The 22200-nt window shown below is 38.2% G+C and overlaps 1 protein-coding gene across 1 annotated transcript; it reads right to left on the bottom strand.

Moving 5' to 3' along the window:
- Positions 1-213: 213 nt before the first annotated feature.
- Positions 214-19770, bottom strand: LOC121917235 (OX-2 membrane glycoprotein-like). Its single transcript, XM_042442993.1, has 6 exons — positions 19071-19770; positions 15106-15187; positions 13094-13420; positions 9385-9654; positions 8068-8175; positions 214-1342 (listed from the first exon to the last, which is right to left on the bottom strand). The coding sequence occupies exons 1-5, from the start codon at positions 19080-19082 to the stop codon at positions 8105-8107; spliced, it is 762 nt and encodes a 253-aa protein (XP_042298927.1). The 5' UTR covers positions 19083-19770; the 3' UTR covers positions 214-1342; positions 8068-8104.
- Positions 19771-22200: the final 2430 nt, after the last annotated feature.

Raw genomic sequence — 22200 nt, forward strand, 5'->3', positions numbered from 1 at the left:
CTTCTTTACTCCTTTGTCTGATTAAATGAGCAGTCTTCCAAAGGATTTTGAAATAATTAAAGTTCTACAAAGGGGCAAATCATTTCTTCAGTTCCTTCATATAGATTTCTTAGCATACTATCTCTAATTTATATACATATGCATTTACTGTGTATTTGACATCTCTAGAAAAGTTTAATATGGTTTATAAGTGAAAGAGAAGGGAAGCAAACATAATATAATACAAAAACCATTTTTAAAAACTCAGAAAATATAGTCAGCTACAGCAATTAGCTGGTTTCCTTTAAATAAAATGCAGCAAGTGTTTCCATACTCAGTACAAAGATTGCTGTGTTTTTTTCTTTTATAGCAGAAGCAGCCACAAAGGAGGTTATAATGAAGGCAAGGATATCTTGAGGATAGGGCTTGAAACAGAAAGCCAAAGAGGCCCCACAGCAGCATTTACAGGAAGACCCTGAAACAGGGGCCATTCACACTATGGAAATATATCAGTGTGGAATCAGTTTATTTCTGTGAAATAAGTGCAATCGGTGCAGTTTGCGGGGGGGATGGGGGAGCAAAAAGCCCACTTAAGCCGTGCATTTGGCATCAGATCCCTTAGCAGTTTGTTTTTAAGAGCCACTATGATTTGCTTTGGTAGTGTGAACTCGCTACTGAATCGATTCAGGTCATGCTGCATTGCTCCTGGAGATGGAGGCATCTCCATTTTAAATTGATACAGTGGCAAATGTGAATGACAACAGGGTTAAAATGGCACAGAGAGGTTTGAGCACAGTAAATGTAATAGGAACACTGAACCGATTCTGAATTGGTTCTGAATCAGTGCAGAGATGCAAATCTCTTCGTTCAAAAAAGTAAGCGTGAATGGCCCCTTAGTAGGGATGATCTACCTCATTTTAAAGTAGGTTAAGTAATATGGTTTATCATCTGAAAAGGCAGGAGAATAAAAACCACTGAATGGAGGCACAAGGAATAGCTGTTTATCACAGCAATAGAATCATTTCAGGAATTAATTCTCATAGAAAATGTAAGATTCAGTAAAACGTCTATCTCCATGACCTATTTCTCCCTTTGCCATGAATATCTGAAATTGATATGTTTCATTTGCTCAGCTTTTACAGAGGATCAAGGTAATATCATTGCCAGATCATTTCAGTCCAGTGTTTTCTGTGTCACTTTCACCTCTGTTACCAAATTTATTGGTGGATTATTATTTTTCAGTCTTAAAGTGCAGTTGCAACACCACTCTGTTCAGTCTAGTTTGGCAAGATCTACTGAGGCTTTTGTTTTTCATTTCTATGGAATTAAGTGTTGGGGGTTGACTGAAGAATCCCTTTGAAACCTAGAAGAAAAGAGGTATATAATCAGTTGTCTTGGCAAACTAAGGACTTTATGATTCCACCTGATTGTCTTACAGCAATTGCAATGTTGAAGCAAATGTGAACATATAAGTTTGAAAACAATCACTATCACACATCTCTGCAAACATGCTATTATGCTGCTTTGGCAATTCATGTCTTGTTCTTGCTCTTCTGCACCATCTCACTAACTCCACCTTCTTCCTTGTGTATGCCTGCATGTATGTCTTCTTTTTGCTGCAATTTCACAATTTACGGCCAAATGAAAAATAAAATAAAATAATAAAATAATAGAGATAGATAAGGAAAGGAAAATGAAGTACAGTGGTACCCCGGGATACGAATGCGCCGCCTTACGAAATTTCCGGGTTACGAAAAAAATCCAATTAAAAAAACTGTTCCGGGTTACGAAGGTTTTTTCGGGTTACGAAAAAAATTTTGTTGCTTTTCGGCGCTATTTCACACGAAATCGCGGCTTTTCCCCATTAGCGCCTATGGGTTTTTCGGCTTGCGAAGTATTCCGGGTTACGAAAGCGGCGGCGGAACGAATTAATTTCGTAACCCGGGGTACCACTGTATAAGCAATTTCAGCCTGCTTGAGAATGGTGAGAGAGGGAGTGGCAGGGAAGAGGAGAGGAAGAGAATCACACTCACTCATCCTATGTGGCTTTTGAAATATTGGAACTGCAGCAGAAGGGACCTATTGCATCAGAGTCAGTAATGGAAAAGTAGCAATACTGGAGCCATTGTCGGGTTTTTCTCATCAATGAAAAGGTGCATTTCACCAATGATTAAAATGCACAGCAGCAACTGGTGAGACACAACAACTGGGCACAGGCATATGTGATATTTCATAAGAAAGAGCTCACATAGACGTGTCACTGGAGAATTGCTAAATACTTATTTCTTTTGAGAAATGTATTTTCCGAAAATTGTCTCTTTAGCACCACATCTCATTGCAGAAAGATGTGTGGTAAAAATAACCAAAATCCTTTCAGAACCAAATCTGTAGCAGCTGCAAGATAAACAACAGTAATAGAAAACTGAAGGGCAAGGTCAAAGTTCTCCTACTAGCAACACATCCTGGTTGGGAGATACTGCTACTGTCTGGAAAAGATCCCATTTCCATTGTGTACAGGAAACTGGTTTTGAAAGCTGAAGGGGGAGTGTGGAGGCCACAGTTTAAACAATAAAACTAGCAAACTGTGATTTCCAGTACAGGAAAGAGAAGAGAAAGTGCTAGATACTTCTGGTGGCTTTAAAATAGGCTGTTTAGAAATATACAACCTAAGGAGATGGGAAGCCGTCATAGTGTAGTGGTTTGAGCATTGGATTAGGGTTCTGGAGACCACACGTCAAATCCTTCTTCTGCCATACAAGATCTCTGGATAACCTTGGACAAGTCACATTCTCTCAGCCTCAGAGGAAGGCAAAGGCAAATCCTCTTTGAACAAATATTACAAAAAAATCCCCACGAGAGGTTCACATTAGGCAAGGACGTAGCCAAGGGGGGGGGGGTTCTTGGGGTCCGCCCCCCTTCCATTAGAAAAATGAATTGTGTGTGCTGCCGCGCTGCCACACCCAAGCCCCATTATAATGGTGGCACTTAGTCTGGCCCTCCCCTTCTTAAAATCCTAGCTACGTCCCTGCATTAGGGTTACATTAAGTCAGAAACAACATGAAGGCACACAACAAGCAAGCAAGCATGGCCAATGCTATTTTCCTAATAGCATCTGCTCCTTGAAGAAGAAGCTTACCCTCCAAGGTTGCTCCATATCAGGTTGCACTAATACATTTCCTCTGGGTCCACATTAAAGCTACAGTTATTTCCACATGTACTCAGAATTAAATTCCATTGAATTAAATGAGTAAGCATTCTGAGTTGATTTTGGTGTAGACATGCATAGCAATGAGGCCTAAATCTGCTTCTTTCATACTTTTTTATTAGGTATATTTTTAAAGGGGAAAACCCAGCAATCCCAAGACTTCTATTAGCTGTGATCTGCATCTATACAGCTCACCTTGAATGTCTGTTGATAAGTATGTACTGTGGCCATCACAAAACAAGATAGCATATGAGCCCATTTTGAGACATTTAAGATGAACCACTCTTTATTTGGTAAGAATGGAGAGAAACATAACTAAACTAAAATCTGGAAACAATAGCGCTGGGAAAGATATAAATATGACATGTATCATTAACCAAAAGCAGAATTTCTCACTCATATTCACTCACCATTTCAATTCATACTTTGAAATTTATATTCTGCCATTCTTGAAATAATTCCATTTTTTTGTTGGAAATTAATTTTATGAAAGTTAGTTTTTATCACCATAATCATAATTATACTGCACATGAGCTTAGGAGTGAATCCTTCTGCCCTGAACTTGGACTTATGTCTGGTTGGTCCTCCATATTCATGGATTCTTTATCCATGGATTCAACCAACCACAGTTTGAAAATATTTTAAAAATATATAAATTTAAAAAAACAAACCTTGATTTTGCCAATTTATATAAAGGACACCCTTTTACAAGCCTGACCTCTCCCTGGAAGAAAAGGTAATTAAACTGAGACTGTCATATTTTAGCCACATCAGGAGAAGGCGCAACTCATTGCAAAATATAATAATGCTAGGAAAGGTGGAGGGAAGCAGAAAGAGGAAAACTGTATGCTAGATGGATAAACTTAGGCACAGTCCAGACCAATACTTTGCTCTGGCCTGGCCATGTACTAGGATTGCGTAGGGGTGGAGCGATTGCACGCCCCACAACCCTAGTACGTGGTGGCGGTGTAATAGTGGCAGTGCCCTAAATACATGGGTGATGCCATTGTTATGTAAGCACCGTGTGGTGTCCACACATTGCTGTGCAGTGCTTACATAACGAGTGCGCCAGTGGTGCACTTGTTACACCACCCCTGTGGCTTTAAAAGAACCCACTTTTCATGGGTCCTTTTTCTGCCTGAGGGAAGCTGTGCGGTTTGGTAGCTACGGCTTCCCTCCGGAGGAAAAACAGGCACCAACAAGGCACCGTTTTTCAGCGGTCTGTAGTGCACCTTAGTTAGGGATGTCATGAGTATCAACTTGCAGGACCTAAGCAAAGCAGTGGAGGATATGTGGGCTTTGAGATGTATCATTCACAGGATCACCATGAGGCTTGGTTGACATGAGGGCAGTTAACAACAACAACATTTTACTATGCTATTGTATTTAATTGGACTTGCACATCTACTGATTTTAGTATCCATGATGGGTCCTGGAACCAAACACCAACAGATATCAAGGGGCCCACTGTAGCACCATACTATCCTGAAAAACAACCGGTATTAGAAGCTTAGCAAGGTTTGGACTGAGAAGTACCTGGATAGGAGACCATCAGGAAATAACAGAAATCTCTAGTTAGAGTTAGAAAGAAATTCTGCCTAAAACTAGATGCTGCCAGGTAGAGTGGATGTTCCTAGGAAAGATGGACCAGTAGTCTGACTCAATATAATGACCCTTTGGCACTACAGAATTACAGTACCATGATTCTACTTTAATTGTCATAGCTGAATCCTACTGAAATCCTGGGATATGATTCCTAAGTAACCCTCCCTAAACACAGGATTCCATAGTATGTTGACATGGCAGTTAAAATAGATTCGTAGTGTCACAATTATGTACTGTGAAAGGGCGTTAAAGCAAATCTCTATGTTCTTAATATATAAGTAGTAAGTACACCATCTAAAAAGCTTTGAGAATGGCGGGGGCTGTATCACTAACACTCAATAGGTATTGGGCAGTTATTCTGTCTTTTTATTATTTTTAATTTAAAATTTTGGTTGTTTTTTCTGATGAACAAAAAAAGATTGAGAGAGCAGTGGTGGAAAAACAGGCTAGATAATGCAGCTTATTTTGTAGATTTCCCACAAATTCAGTGAATGAAGTAATATGATAGCACAGTAATGGTCTTATCTGGAAGTTATGTTCCAGAACATACTTCAAGCTATGTTTTGTTTGCACTAAAGATAACATGCATTCATACATGGACTTCAGTGAGAATTTTATTTGTTCAGTGTTTTTGTAAGGAAGGGAAGTGAAACTGTGAGTTTATGATGCTCTGAAGACAAGGTTTGGTCTGTGTTTTCATAACACTACAGTGTTGTAGAAATGTATTCTTTTGTAATCTTGTTCATATGATCTCAGGGCTGTTTCTTCCTCAAAATCTTAACAGGCAGCCCTTGGAAACATATCTAAATATTACAGAATCAGAATTCACTATGTATCTATTTCCTGTGTTTGAGAACAGAAGCTTTCATTATTATCTTTTCTTTTGGCATTTGGCTTCAAGATATGAATTCACAGGAAAGCACCCCTGTCTGCCCATTAACTGAGCTCATTTGTCTTAATTTACTCTGACCTCCTGGTTTCAAGCAGGATGTGCCTCCACAGAAAACATTATGCTCCTAGCTGATAAAAGACTCTCAATGGTGAGAAGAAAGCCTGACCCAAATTGAGGAATGGATGGATGAAAATATTGTTTCTCCTCGATACTTTTTAGAGTCAATATTTGTATTTTTACGACCCTTCAATTCAGCTATAACTTTTTAAAGAAATTATCATTTCATCTGTGTGTATGTATTTAAAAAGTGCTTACTTTTAGAAAAAATATTGTTAAAAAGTATTTAGTAGAAAGAGATTTTTATCCAATTCTGAAGACCATTGGAATGTTCTTAGTTTGCTTTCAATGAAGTTTAACTTTTAACTTTAATTTTTAACAGTAATCTTGATGATATAATATCTAACAGGAAAAGCTGCACAGCAGAGAATATACTTTGCATGAAGAAGATCCAACAGAGAGTTTCTTGTATCTGTCCAACAGAAGAAACGTTAGAGAACTACCATCAATAAAAGCAGATAACATGGGCTAGATAAACCAAGATTCTGGTACAAGGAGTACTTTTATTATATATACAAATGTTGGGTATTTATACTAGAAGAGTGCAAGAAACTAATATAATGAACTTATGGTAAAAACAGGAATTATAACTCTAGATGCACATGGTAAGATAAAAAGTTATATTTATTGTTCCCAGGGGCATCAATAGGCTGATATATCTGGGAGGGGAATATGATTGAATGAATGAATCCTTCCAAAATCTCTAGCAATGTAACAGGATGTCCGAAGTCCACCCTTGTTCAAAGAGTCAATAAATTTGAACCATTTTTTCAACAGAGCTGTTCTCTCTGGTTTATCTCATATACCTTATGTACAACGTCATCACTAATATGGTGCAGGGTGTTCAGACCGCACCAAGTAACACCTGAAGGGAAGGTGAGACCACTGATCCCCAAAAACCTGTCTTTTGGCAGAAACGAACTGTAGCATTTGCCTACATCCCTTTAAATCGCTGAGGAGATTATATGAGTGGGGCAAGGACAATGTAAAGAAAAAGGAGAGGATCTAGGCTTTAAAAAAAATTAAACTTTAATTTTTAATTTAAAAAAATACTTTTTTGACATTTTTTTAAAATTATTCTTTTAAAATTTTCTTTCAAAACATCACACCTTACCAAATTTTCACTTTAACCATATGAAATGATGTATATATAAATCCATTTATGTTGTGCATATTGTATTGTAATTTAAAGGTATACATTTAATTTTTGCTTGTTGTTTTTGTCAGAACTATTGCCATTACACTTAGTGATATATGGGGATTATGGGTTAGGAGTAACATTAGTACAACAAAGGGTAAGAATTCTGTATGATGTGGTACGGGAGGACAGCACCACCACCACCACCACCATCATCATCATCATCATCGATCTGTATTTCGGTCATTGACCAGTATAAAATAAAATAAATAAATAGAGTAAAATAATAAGATTAGAATAAGTGAACTAAATAAGTAAAATAAGTGAAATGGATAAAATAATAAGTAAAATACAATTGTTGATACAAAATCAGAGATGATTTTGTCCATCTGACATCAGATATTACCATCCATCTGAATTCAAGCATAAATCGGGAGGCAGCCAGGTCCTACCTCAAGGATTTTGTCACTGAAGCTGCTGGGCAAGTACAGCCTAGCTGCAGCCCGAGTCACAGGCAAGCTCCAGCGGTCTCCTTTCGAAGCTGAGAGCTTTCTGACTTAAGAAAAATGGCCACTGGAGCTCGCCTGGGACCCAGGCTGCTACCAGGCTGTACTCACCCGGTGGCTTCAGTGGCAAAATCTTTGCGGTAGGACCCAGATGCCTCCTGATTTAGACTTGAATTTGGATGAGGTAAGATGGGTTATTTAAGCAATGTCTAGCTAGTTAATTGTGAATGGTTTTCAGTGTCTCACCCTTTAGAATGCTAGAAATGTGAAGATTGAAGGAAAATGTCATTGCAGGGCAGAATTTTTATTTGTTTGCAACATCCTCATTTTGCACCCTCCACCCATGCACCCATCCACCCAATAGCTACACAAGGGGACATCTCTCAGGAGTATGAAGATTCTAGAGCTCAAATTGTGACAGTACATACTGAACCAATGCCCCTGAGATCCAGACTCCTCTCACTCCTTTCGAATTATTGTTAGTATAACTGACTATTGTTTGGATGAATTTACATTCTTCCCACTTACAAGAAATGACTGAACGAGAGTCCTGCAGTTGAATGACTATCCACTACTCCCCTTGTGAATCAGCTAATGATTTAATTAACTTATTTAAATAACTTACCACTGTGTTTATTTCCTGTCTTGCCTCAATAATGTACCTAATTCATAAGAATGATCATAGGCATTAGGGCCAGTAGAATTAGAACCAAATAATCCTGATGATTGTGGCCTACAAAAAGGAAAGAAAAGGATATTTCAGGTGACAGTATGAACAAGGATCACTGTACTGTTCTATTTCAGTTGTTTGGACATTAGATTAGCACTCTGGAGACCATAGCCATAGAAACCTACTGGGTGACCTTGGGCCAGTCACAATTTCTCAGCCTCAGAGGAAGGCAAAGGTGAACCCCCTCTGAACAAATCTCACCAAGAAATCCCTCTGATAGGATCATCTTTATGGTCATCATAAATTGGAAGCATCTTGAAGGAACACAACAAGCAAGCAAGCTTGAATAGGCAGTATTATGTACCTAACAGTATATGCTCCTTCACAAAGCAGCTTACCCTTACAGCTCACCAAGGCTGCTCCATAACGGATTGCACTAATATGTTTCCTTTTGTGTCCACACTAAAGCTACAGTTGTATCCACATGTACCCATATGTAAGTGCCATTAAATTCAGTAAGTAACAATCCCTAACATGAACAGCCCAAACAACATCTGGCCCATTCAACACAAAACCCAGGGTATATCTCTCTTTCAATTGTGTAAAATAAGCTCCTGTTTGCTTCACATTTCCTGCAAGATCAGGAGCCCATAGGCATTAGGGCAGTAATATTAGAACGACATGTTCTGTTCCAACACAAGGCAGCTGTTTAGATGTTAAAGAGCATAGAGGACAACAGTGAGCCCTGAGACCTCACAGCCTAATGGCTAAGCAGGTGAACAAGAATCCCTCAGCACCATCTTCTGTGAACGCTCCTCCAGGAAAGAACAGAGCCACTATAGAACAGTGCCACCAAGCCCCATCCCAGAGAGGTGACTCAGAAGGATACCATGGCCATCCAGTCCAAACCCCTGCTGTGCAGGAATACATAATCAAGGCACTCCCGACATATGGCTATCCAAACTCTGTTTAAAAACCTCCAAAGAAGGAGACTCCACTATACCCGAAGGCAGCAGATTCCTGTTGATAAACTCTTACAATCAATAAGTTCTTCTTAATGTTTAGGTGTCCTAATGTTTATATTCCTGTAGCTTGAATCCATTGTGTCGTGTCCTAGTCTCTGGAGCAGCAGAAAACTGTTTAAACAGGGCCATCATGTTGCATAATACAACCATATGTATTCCTTATTCACAACAAAATAGCTAAATGAGAAATATTCTGTGGCCTTCTGTGAAATTATAAGCACCAGGATTTTGTGTTTTGCCCACTTGCCTCTGCCTAATAATGCCAGTTTGAGGTCCACCTCTTTTCTTCTGTGTTTAACTCTGCAGATCAGCTCTTGTCCAGCATGGTTTCCTGAGGTATTTGCAAAGATGCTGCGCATAACAGATACAGTGCCATTGGGATTTGTGATCAGGTTTTCATTCATTTTGTGTCCTGGTGGAAGCCATGAGATAGAAGGGCGTGGGAAGCCGGATGCAAAGCAGGTAGCATTTGTATGTCTATCAGAGGTTTTGTAGTATATAAAGATGCTGAGGTGGGCTGTATAACACAAACAACAACAAAGCTCTTTAGCATGAAGATCTCAGGTTGGCAATGAAATAACTGAAACACTTTCCTATCACACAGGGGGCCACAAGCTCTTGAATGTACCCAGATGATAAGTCAAACTACAGAAATAGAAAACATGTAACTGTAGGGTAAACATCCTTCAACACTATGGAAATTATCACATGGGAGAGGAAAGTGTCCTTCCCCCATGCTTAAATCACATTAATTGCACAATCAGGTGGAAGATTATCACACACTCATGCTCTTATCCCTTTCTTCTCCTGTCTGTAAACAGTAATGGACCTGTTGTTGGATATTAATGGGAGTTCCCGTTAATACTCAATGAAGGTCCATTACTGTTTACAGATGGTAGAAGAATAGGACAAGTGCACAGGGGTGTGATAATCCCCCCCCCCCCCGATTGTGGAATTAATGCTATTTAAGCATAAGAGAAGGACACTTTTCTCTCCTGTGTGATAATCTCTTAAGTGCTGTGGTGTGCTGTTCTTTATACATTACTAAGAAACATCCCTGGCTTTATTCCAGTTGACTTCAATGAGTTAGCTTATGATATGAATGAAACAAAACCAGTCCTTATATGTACGTTCCATGCAAAGCCAGAAACTTTCCAAAGGGGGTGGGGGGTGGGGAGAAAGCTAAAATTTGTGAATATGAATTTTCACAGAATGTTGAGATGTCAGCCTAAGTCTAAATATCAAGCCTGGGAAAAATCAATTCAGTTCTGCATTGCAGAGCAAGTGATGCTGAAATTTAAAGTGTTTGCTCCAGAAGTATCTGAAGTACTGTATTTTCTGGCGTATAAGACGACTGGGCATATAAGACGACCCCCAACTTTTCCAGTTAAAATATAGAGTTTGGGATATACTCATCGTATAAGATTACCCCTCTTCCAACACACACCAAATTAAAAAAAAATTAAAAATCAGATTTGATTTCAATATGGTAATTTTAATTCAAATGACATGCAGGTAATTAGCAGGAAACCTTGTTGTATACAAAGCCTGCTTGGATTGGTCAGCTCTACCTGCCTGCCCAGCCCTCCCTGTCTCCAAGACTATTAGAGCGGTAGCTGCTTTCATACGATCGTCACATACGGTGGGGATGTGGCCGCGGCCATTTTTGAGCTCCCTCGACCATATGCGGTAACCGCAGATTCTCCAGTCCGGCTCAGAAGTTTCAGCACCTGCCCTATAAGATGACACCCGGCGTATAAGACGACCCCTGACTTTTGAGAAGATTTTCCTGGGTTAAAAAATAGTCTTATACACCAGAAAATACAGTAGTTGAAAAGATGCATCCAAAACTTGACTATAGTTTTTGTTTGGGTTCCATTAAATAACACATCAGGTCTGATCATTCAGTGATCAAGCATATAGATTTGTATAACATAACAGCCAAACAGAGAAAGATGCACATTTTATAGATGTGGAATAGTCCAGCATCCTAAACAGCAACATCTGGATAAAACTCAGACACATATTTCAAAGAAACTGAAATAATGGCTGCACCCACGTACACACACCATATGCGTGCATCTATAAGTTGAAAAATGTGTGCCTAAAATTTGACCCCCCCAAATCCTGGATCGATTTATATATGGGAGGGGGGGGGGTGACTGCTGCTTCTTTAAGAGTAAAAGAAACATCAGTCACACATATACACATACTATCTCTCAGGAAGAATGTTCTCACCATTTTCCGTAAGAAGACAAGTGGGCTGGTTGCAAACAACTAAGGATGGGTGAGTGGTGAAGAGTCCGTCAGGGGAAAGCCTACTGTAAACATAAGTTTCTAGGTGGGCTTGAAGAGGCAAAGGGTGGCCATGTTTTTCCACCCCATCCCCAGGTAAAATGGATACAACTGGGGCACTTTGGTGTTTACCCACTGCAGCAAAAAGCTACTATGGATCTGAGGAGCTCCAAAGTTTGACCCTCAACTTATCCACAGGTCATACCAAAATCTATAGTTTTGGCCCCAAAATCTGCCCACGACTTAGATATGACAATGATGTTTATCACAGAACTCTAAATACCCCTCCTTAAAACTGCAAATCCCACAATGCAACAGGAGGCAGCTAGAGGAGTCAAAGTGGAATAGTAGCACTTTAAGAGTATAGTGTGATAAACATCATTGACTTATAGTCGAGTATATATGGTGTGTGTGTGTAGGTTGAGTCTCTCTTTTCCAAAATGCTTTGCACTACAAGTATTTCGGATTTCACATTTATTTTTATTTTATTTTATTTTATTTTATTTTGGATTTTGGAATACCTATTTATTTATAAGTACAGAATTAGATGTCTTGGAAATGGGCTTAAGTTTAAACACAAAATTCATTTATGTTTTATATACACATTATACACATAGACTGAAGGTAATTTTATATAGTATTTTTAAAATAATTTTCTGCATGAAACAAAATTTGTGTACACTGAACCATCAGAAAGCAAAGGTGTTGCTATCTCAGACAACCATGAAAAAAAGATTTGGTTTTGGGAATATTTTGGAATTCCAGATAAGGGAGACTCTGTGTGTGTGTGTATGTGTGTGTGTGTGGTCTATACCTTTTTGCTGCAAAAACTGAAGTTTTCTAAGGAATTTCTCAGGGATAATATGTATTACAAATGAATGAGAAATTCATCCCAATTATATAACTGGATTTATCCAGTTCCTGGATAAGAGTCTTAGACTGTGTGATGGGTTTAAATGCAATTTATGGTTGGAAATCTATAGATTTTTGATCTTGCAATGCTAAAGAGAAAAATGTGTTTGACAGCATGTCAAACACATATTTAAAATGTATGAGGAAAACAGCATGCAAAATTTAGTCAGTGGTGCATGCGGACATAAATAGGTACAGTTGGGGGAAATAATGTGCACTTTTAAAAGATATACAAAAATGCACTTTTGTAAAAAAAATGCCACAAGACATGTATTTTTAAAAAAGAAAATACATACTTTTGAAAAATTCACAGAAAAATATGAATGAGGATGCATGAAACTGGGCTTTTGTCAGATTTTATTGTGGGTTATTGTTTTATTAAGTTAAATACTTTTTCTTATAATTTTTAAAAAAACAACCACAACATTTTTGGCCTAAAATTATTAGCTTCTTTTCTTCATTTATTTTTAAAATACTAATCCTTTCTAAAATTCCAGCTCTGGAACTTTCTATGAGTCAAATCAAGAGTATGATTTTTTATGTTCTCATCCTTTCCTTGAGGATGAACTTTTTGCTGAAATACCTCCCCTAACATAAATCCAAACTGATCATGCTTAGCTAAGACCTGTAATATATATTTTTGCATCAGCAGAGTAGAAGGAAGTCCAACATGAGATCATAAACACAATGTAATTATAGCTAATGTAGGAGAAGTGCCACATTCACAAAAATACTCTCTTCTGACTTACTGTAAACAGAAAGACACGGCTTTCCTGTGACAGATCCTAAAGGAAATGTATTAAATATGCATCGGTAGCACCCATCATCTTGGATACTAGCATTCCAAAAGGTGATCGCAGTATCATTGACTCCTAAAACTGTGAAATTGATTTGATGATTGTATGGTGGGAGGATATTTGGACCTTTTCCATTTTGATATGTTGCCATATTTACAACACTTCCATTCATTTCTTTCTGCCATGTAACTTGAATAGTGTCATACAGCTTTGATAATGTACATCTCAAAGTAACTCTGCCACCAACTTCCACATCTTTGTTTTTTGTAATTATTTCACCTGTGGCAACAGACATAGAAATATCATTATTGGTCATTGTCATTTAGGTCTAAAAATTACACAAGCACAGCAAAATTTAAAAAATAAATAAACCAACAGCACAGTTAGTCTGTTTTGAAATAGAAAATGGAAGGGTGATAGAGGGGAAAAAGCAGAGAATCAGACCCCCTCATGGCACTGACTGCTATAATGCTGGAACTGCAGCAAAGATATGTATCACAAGGAGGGGGGACTTAAAAGCAGTGCAGTTGCGTGAAAGAAGAAAGATGTGATAAGAAATATTTTCAAACTGGCAAGTTCCCACTTTCTTTCAAAACACAATTGCCATGAGACACAAGGCTGGTATGATAATGTCCTTAGAGTAAAATAATTGAGCAAAGGTGGGTTCATCTGTTTCCCCATGTTCCCTCCTTTCCTAGGCTAACAAGGGGTTTTGAAACTTTCATTTCCAGGTTTGATTAAATACAAGTTCCCATATTATCTGAAACTGTCAGACTGGAATGAAATTTAACATTAATTTGAGGAGCACTAGCATGGTTTAATGGTTTGAGTGCTTGATTGGGCCTCTGGGAATCAACTTTCAACTCCCTTCTCTGTCATGGAAATGCACAGGGCAGGTCACACTATTTCAGAGGAAATAATAGTAGCCTTCCACTAGATAAATCTTGCCAGGAAACCACAAGATAGAGCCACCATAAGCTGGAGTTCACTTGAAGATACATAACAACAAAAATGGTTTGTTAACACAGTCCATCCTTAAAACAAGAAGATGGTTTGTTTCACCTCTAACATTGGTGTGTGTGTGTGAGAGAGAGAGGGGGGGTATTTGAAAGGTTCTCTGCAACTGAGTCCACAGATGCTGATCTCTTGAACTCTGTGGCTTCAGCACAGAGAGAAGAGAAATGCTAAATTACACTTTGGGCTCACATCAATCAAGATTTTGCCATCAGTTTGCCTTTTTTCAGTTATTATCTCTTCTCACGTCTTGACTCAGAAAGTGTGCTGTAGAGACTGTTCATGCTTTGCAAGGCTATCCTATGCCTATTTATGGGTGCTACATTGATTCCCCCCCACCCAAATGAGCTAGAATTCATTTTCTTAATTTCAAGCAGCTGAAAACCTTCTGATTTCCCCTAACTGCTTTCAAGTATCAACTTCCTGACAACTAAGCCCTGATTAACTCATTCTGCTATACTGTGCTTGGTAGGTGCTTTTCGTTAGGTAAAGAAATTGATCATCTGATATTGTGAATCAGCAACAAAATGTTGGCAGAGAGAGTTCTCCACTTAGTGGGCTGCCTTGAGTCTCTTAAGCTGGTCTGCCTTCTGTCACTAAGTTTGAAGAAAATGGTAACTGCCAGTCCAACTGGCTTTTGTACCTAAAAATAGAATGGGGTGCTGCCATACCATGTACTGACATGTCTTCACCTGACCCTGGGGTGAGTTTTCATGTCCCAAAATGTGCCAAAAGACTGGAAATAGATATGTCTTCTGAATGAAATATGCTCAAAAAGAGAGTGAGGCTGCTGAACAGGCACATGCTTACCCATCTGTTTCACTTCACACAAGAAAGGAAAGGGAACCATGTGATACATAAAATATCATACTGCATTTGTGACAGTAGTTCCTACACAATAAAAACTTTTCTGATATTAAAACAGAATAGTCAAATCATATTAGACTTACCTTGTACCCTACAGAGCTCTATAAGTATGATACATATAGTCAAGTTCTGGAAAGTCCAAAAGGAACAATTACCTTCATTCACCTTGGAAAAGGAAAGAAAAAAGAACTCTTGTAGAATCACAGATACTATTTGCTTTCACAGCAATAATATTTTATGGTTTTATATAAATCCCACATATGTAAGAATAAGGATGAAGTGCAGTGGGCCCTTGTTATCTGCTGGGGTTTGGTTCAAGGATCCCTCGTGGATAACAAAATCTGTAGATGCTCAAGTCCCATTAAATACAATGGCCTAGTAAAATGGTGTCCATTATATAAAATGGAAAAATCAAGGATTGCTATTTGGAATTTACACTTTTTTTGGAATATTTTCAAGCTGTGGATGCTTGAGTTCTTGGATAAAACATCTGTGGATAAGGAGACCCAACTGTATTATAGAATCCCCCCAAAGAAAAAACAACAACAAACAGTTAGATGCCTATCTTAGAATTTAAAGTAAATGTAAAGGTATTCCCCATCGACAAGGCTGTCAAGTCATGTCCACCCATAAGGGGACGCTCATCTCTGTTACTAAGCTGAAGAGCCAGCATTGTCAGGGACTATATTGTGATCAGCTGGCCAGCATGATTGCACAGAATTCTGTTTATCTTCCCACTGAAGTGCTACCTATTTATCTACTTGCATTTGCATGCTTTCAAACTGCTAGGTTGGCAGAAGCTGGGACTAGTGATAGGAGCTCATTCCATCATGCAGCACCCAAGCCTCGAACTGCCAACCTGTCGATCTTGCAATCAACAGATTCAGTGTCTTAACTACTTGAGTCACCACATCCCTATCTTAGAACTTACATGTATCAGATTTGAGTGGTCCTAAGGCAAATAATTTGTCATATCTTAGAATATACATATGACAAATTATTTGCCTTAGGACCATTCAAATGTCAAAAATTACCTTTTGCACCTTGAAGACAAGTACATTTATTAAAGCATGAACTTTTGTGAATGATTACCCGCTTCATATGATGCATGATGTGTTATCCCAGATGTTAGGTGTATATGCAGTAGATATAGCTGGGAGCAGGACTGTAGACCATGAAGCCAGAGACAAATTGAATGCAGAAAATAGAGATAGTAACAATTACTTTATTAACACTGTGTGCAAAGGGATTGTGTAGCCCCTTTGAGACTGAAAGAAAGAAGCTTGTAGCATGAACACCATCTCTGTTCAAGCACCTAAATATGTTATGTTATGTTGTTAAGTTTGGAAATAAATTCAATAAATAAATGAATGGTTTATTTTATTATTGAAGAAATCAAGTGGAAATCAAGCTGAGAGAAAATAAGAATAAGCCATGAGTTCATAGCAGAACCAGGATCTAAAATGGGCACTGCCTACTTCATGGCACAGTGCCACTACACTAATCCTTGAAAATGATTAAACACTTACAAATGTTTAAGAAACAGAGTTATTATGAAAGGGAAATGAGTCCATTGTTTAGAAAAGGTCTTGAAGGAACATGAGACGAAGGAGGGGATTTTAGCAACAGGATGAGAGAAGGAAGCATCTGGAGAAAAAAATAACAAGGAGGGAACAAAGTAATTTGCAAAGAAAAATAAAATGGGATATGATTAGTTTCTGCCTGGAAGGATACTTAAAAATACCACTTTAGAGGTACTCTGAAGAGGCCAAGAATGGACAAGAAAGAGAGCCCTCCTTCCATGATAACTGTCATCCTTCGGCCTGTGAGGGAGTGAACAGGCAGGCCCAGCTCCACCAGGGCTAGCCTGAAGAAGAAGAGCCCTTCCTCCAGTCCATCTGCCTTGGTCCAGGCCTCAGAGGGAGAGAATAACCACTGGACCTCATCCCCTTTCCCACCACCATTCCTTTCTCCTTTTGTGTCATGTCTTTTGGATTGTAAGCCTGAGGGCAGGGAACCGTCTAATTAAAAATAATAATTGTAAGCCGCTCCGATAGCCTTTAGGGCTGAAGGGCGGGGTATAAATACCATAAATTAAAAAATAAATAGTAAGGTAAATAGTATACATTTTCTCTACATCTAGCTCTATTTAGATATTAGATGCTGAAACCCTTGAACATGAAGTTCTTGAACTTTCTTGCATGTAGTAAATGCATGAGTGAGCCACCACAGGTTAATCCCCACATACAGAGCTTGCATATTATCCTGTTCAATTCAAACAGAAGACATATACTTTAACCCTATAAATTTTAAATCCATTTCTTTGAGTGGGATTTGTGTTTGTATAATACCTCTGTTCTTGCACAGGGATTAAAGGGCATTCAAGGCATATTGTTCTGGCACCCAGCTATACTCTTTCCTTTGGTTTCCAAATCAAAGCCTCCTCTCACTCTTCTCAATTGTCTACATTGCCAACTTTGAATAAAATGAACATAGGAACCATGTTTTCTTGATTTCAATGACATGACCAATTAAATGTGGTTGTATTCATCACTAATCCCAATAAGATTTATATGTAAGCATTTACTACCTAAGACTAATAGAATTCAGTAAGATTCATACCATATTTGTAACCATGCTTATTGGAAACAAGATCATTCCATTCAGAGGGGGGTTGCCTTTGCATCTCTCTGAGACTGAGAGTGATTTGCCCAATGTCACCCAATGGGTTTCCATGGCTGAACAGAGATTTGAACCCTGGTCTCCAGAACTGTAGTCCAATTCTCAAACCACTGTAACACACTGACTCTCAGTTCTTCTTTAAATACATCAATATTAATTGACACAAATCCATTTGTTAGTTTCAGTAGTTAAAGTAGTCCTACTGAATCATTTCTTGAATGGTGACTCAAAACATATTTAAATTCCATTCATTCAATGATTTGGCCCTAGTTGGGACTAACAACAAGATTGTGCCTCAAATCTTCCACAAGGTATATTATATTTTAAAATCCAACGTGCATACATTCACACAAGAGCTACCGGTATGGTCCAAAAATATTCTAAGGCTTTCATTTTACGTATTTTATCTAAGAAGAGGCCACACTGAAAACAATATTATTTCCTTCTCACTTAACATGCATGGGATTAGGCTTCATGGCTGTTTCCGCATATAACTCCATTTTTTTCACTTCTTATGCCCATTTGCTTGTAAAGCTCAGCTTTATCACCTTTGTTTTCTCCTACATTCCAGTTTTCTGAGTCTTACATTTTCCTCTCCCAGATGTGTACACGAATGTGCAAATTTTGGAGAGTTTTTATCAAAATCATATTGAAACAAGATTTTCATACATCAACACAGGCCAAATTCAAAATATACAAACTGTTCTCAGGATGGAAACAATCATGTTTTACCCATCTGTCACAGCTGTTAAAAAGGAGAATTCTGTTAGGCAAGAATGTGGCAACATTAATTCAACCCTGCAAATACAATTGAATGCATGAGATTCAAACCCAAATATTTAAGAATGAAGGAATCAAATCTCAGCAGTCATTAAAGAACCTATCAGTTTTTTTACCCACTCCATTCCTTAGCTCATATCTGAAATGCATCCATCTATAGATTCCTTGGAAAGCTTTCTACTGTCTTGCTTTGTGTCAGGCACTGACATTTACTGTCGCAGAAGTTGTAATCCTACACCCATTTACTTAAACTCAATTGCACTGAGAGTACTTAACAGAATGTCTTCCCCAGTTCAAACATTGCTTCTTTGGATTGTTTTTCACATATAATATTTTTAAAAAAAATCTTTCCCCTCTCTTGAACTATTTGAATGCAGAAGGGATATTCAACGGAGACTGTAAAAGTCTCATGTTCCCATTACAGACTAATTGGGGGGGGGGGGACAACTAAAGCTTCATGTGAAAGAATTGCACATTTGCCTATTCATTCCACCAAAGCAGATTCTGATTTTCCCTTCTCCATATCCACCAAACCAAGGCCAGTCTTGTGCCCCAATATTGTATTACACAACAAAATACATCTTACCTTGGGATGCATGTTACTATAGTGTGGAAGGAAGAGTGCATCTGAGTACAGCTGCTGCTTCCACCTAAAAGCTTAGAAGAAGCCATAGGTTGGACAGAGAAATAACAGTCAACATCTGCCCTTCCTACAGTCTTGTAGAGCTCCTCCCATTGAATTGTGATTCCTGGTACAGGAATAGTACAGATTTAGTATTTTAGTTTAGGCAAGTGAAGTATAAATCAATCCTACAATTTTATATACAAAGAGAAATCAAACTATGCAAAACAGAACATAAGAACAGATGCATTATTTTATATACATGCCATTAAGGCCAAACAAACATTACGAAGCAGTAACTAAAAAAGCCTGTGGAATCTGAAGCAGTGATTTGATGTATCCCCTCCTCTTTTGTCGTGTTCCCAATGTCACATTTAAATCTTGCATTCTGTCCAAAGGGATGTAAGGCTGCTAAGAAAAGAAAGGGTACCTATATAAAAACAAAACAATGCATATTATCATTTGGGCACCAAATAAGATTGCATGTGTACAAGGATAAATACATCCAATAAAATAAAATACCAGTGTTGCCCTTCTGTTGCTCTGTGCTATTAAAACTGGTATAATTTTGAACAAACGCTAGAGGATATTATAAACAGAGTAAGCAGTACTTTCTATGGAGCTGAGTTATTTCTGAAGAACAGAAGATCAGGGATATTAGAGCTACAGTACAACATTCTTGAACCTCCACTGCTCAGAACAGGGGTGGGGAAAATGTGACTTGCAGACCATATTTCATTCTTAGTTATGCTTTCCCCCTTAAATCCCTTTTTTTAAAAAAGAGTAACAAATTATTGCCTGGAGGAACAGTTCCATAGATAAATGGGAGACAAAATAAGAATTCTCCCTTCCTCATGAATTTTTTCTTCTGTCCCTAAATTTTTAGAATTGCTGAGGGAGAGACACTGAAAATCCTTCACATTTAGAACTCTTATATTTGCTGTGTCTCATTTCTTTGGTAACTTTACCTGCCCCTTTCTTCAGATGCCTAAACTATATTCCTACATGTTCAGCTGAATTTTTAAGTTACTGCAATGCTAAAAACGCTTTCCCATACCCTGCATAAATTTACAGGCAGAACAAACACTGCAGCTATTACGTGAACTCAAAAACAAACAAATTTATTCTTGATTTCCTCTCAGCAATAGGAAGAGTTGTCTCCCCAACCATAAGGCCTGTAACAAGGCTAGACTTCCCTCAGTTCCAGTGATGAAAGCAATTCCACTAGCAGGAGCAGCTTATCAGATACCATCGTATACATATGACTGTACAGCTAAATATATAGGCAGACAGCATCGCAGAGCTGGAAATGACCATCAAATGTTGTTTTATCCCTCTACGGCACAGATTGTTCATAGACCAAGTGTGGTTGCCTGCCATTTTGGGATAAGGCATGCCCTCCAACATTTTGTCCATGACCTGCTATCTGCCCTATAGCAACTGGATTCCTGTCTCAAACAACTGTCCATTAGAACAAGACAGAAGTCATTTATTATAATTATTATTATTTTGTTTATTTATATCCCACCTTTCTCCCAGTATAGGGACTTAACTATTCCTAGTTCCTTACTCTCACCAAACTTCAAAGCAGCCTCAATAAGGAATTGAATATAATTCTATTTTGAACTTTCGTAAGAATAAGGAACTAAAGCTCAGTAGGAATGTGGATATCTTTTCTTTTCAAAGAATTTGTAAGGCCAATTGGGGGATTATTGGGGGGGGTGATAAACTATTTAAAGATTTTTATATTAAACTGATATTTATTTCATCAGATGTTGAAATGAAATGAATATGATTTATGTCAGTGTTGAGAGAAAAACAGGACATGCCAGGTGTACATGCCAGTCTGCATTAAAAGCATTCTTGCTAAATTTATCCAGCACTCTTCTTTATAAACATCGATGTGTGAAATCAATATAAGAGGACGTATGAAATGTGAGTTGTAAAAAGATCATTGTTTCTGCCATTCTGCCTAAGAATGAACAATTCAAAGGGGGAACAAACTACTTTAGTGGTATTTGTAAATCTTAAAAATGGGTACCCAGTTCTAGAAATCAGATAAGGTTATGGGAGAAAATGGCAGAAAGAGCAGTATACAAAGAAGTATTGCACATGAATTAATTCTTATTGTACTGATAACACTGGTCTAGTGCATTTAGGACAATGAGTATATTCTATGAAAATGTTAATATAGGATTCCATAATATGACTTTCTGGCATCTAGCCTTTGTTTGCTCTCTTTTAATGCATTTTAAACTCTTACAAGTACATAAAGCAACGTGCTTATCATAATCACATTTATTCTGAAATTAAGATTCAAAACACCTTGCAGAAATAATCCAGTTTGAGACTGTTTTAACTGCCCTGGCTCAGTTCTAGGGAATTCTGGGAATTGCAGTTTGTTCTGGCACCAGAGTTCTCTAACAGAGAAGGCCAAATGTCTCACAAAACTACAGTTTCCAGCATTCCCTAGCATTGAGCCAGGGCAGTTAAAGTGGTCTCAAACTGGATTATTTCTGCAGGGTGTTTTGAACCTAAGATTAACTCACTGGGACTCACCTCTGGGTAAATTACACCCTCTGCATTATTTAGAATTTGGTACACATTTTATTTAGTGTTTGCTAAGTGTGCAGACAATTAACATATAGTGTCTCATCAATCATTGCAACTGACTGTTAAAGTAGCCCAGTATTAATCATTCTATATTTTCAGCAGGATAGGGGAGATAGAGCTACCCAGATTGTTCATGGATAAGATGTGATGTGACCCAGAGTGATTCATTATGGAGATTATTGCACAGGAAATCCGCACCAGTATAGATATGGGTTGTAACCATCTGGAACATATCTTATCGCACAGCTGGAGCCCAGGCAGTAGGCAGCCCATATCTAACCTGGGCTTCTCCAGCAACCTGTCAAGAATGGAAAAATCCCATTAATTAAAAGCTGCTAGAGAAGCTTGGGTTGGATATGGGCTGCCTACTGCCTGGGCTCCCCGACCATGCAATAAGAACCATTCCAGAAGGTTACAACCTGCATCTATCCCAGCACAGATTTCCTGTCTGATAATCTCCTATGTCACACTTTTTAACTAC

The sequence above is a fragment of the Sceloporus undulatus genome, unplaced genomic scaffold (genome assembly GCF_019175285.1).
Source record: "Sceloporus undulatus isolate JIND9_A2432 ecotype Alabama unplaced genomic scaffold, SceUnd_v1.1 scaffold_13, whole genome shotgun sequence".
Lineage (NCBI taxonomy): Eukaryota > Metazoa > Chordata > Lepidosauria > Squamata > Phrynosomatidae > Sceloporus > Sceloporus undulatus.

What these genes read in the sequence shown, in the direction of transcription:
- LOC121917235 (XM_042442993.1), bottom strand. An exon ending in GCCGTGTCTTTCTGTTTACA is followed by an intron (nt 9,655 to 13,093) that starts GTAAGTCAGAAG and finishes TGTGTTATACAG; the next exon opens with CCCACCTCAGCATCTTTATA. An exon ending in ACTGGCATTATTAGGCAGAG is followed by an intron (nt 8,176 to 9,384) that starts GCAAGTGGGCAA and finishes TCCTTTTTGTAG; the next exon opens with GCCACAATCATCAGGATTAT.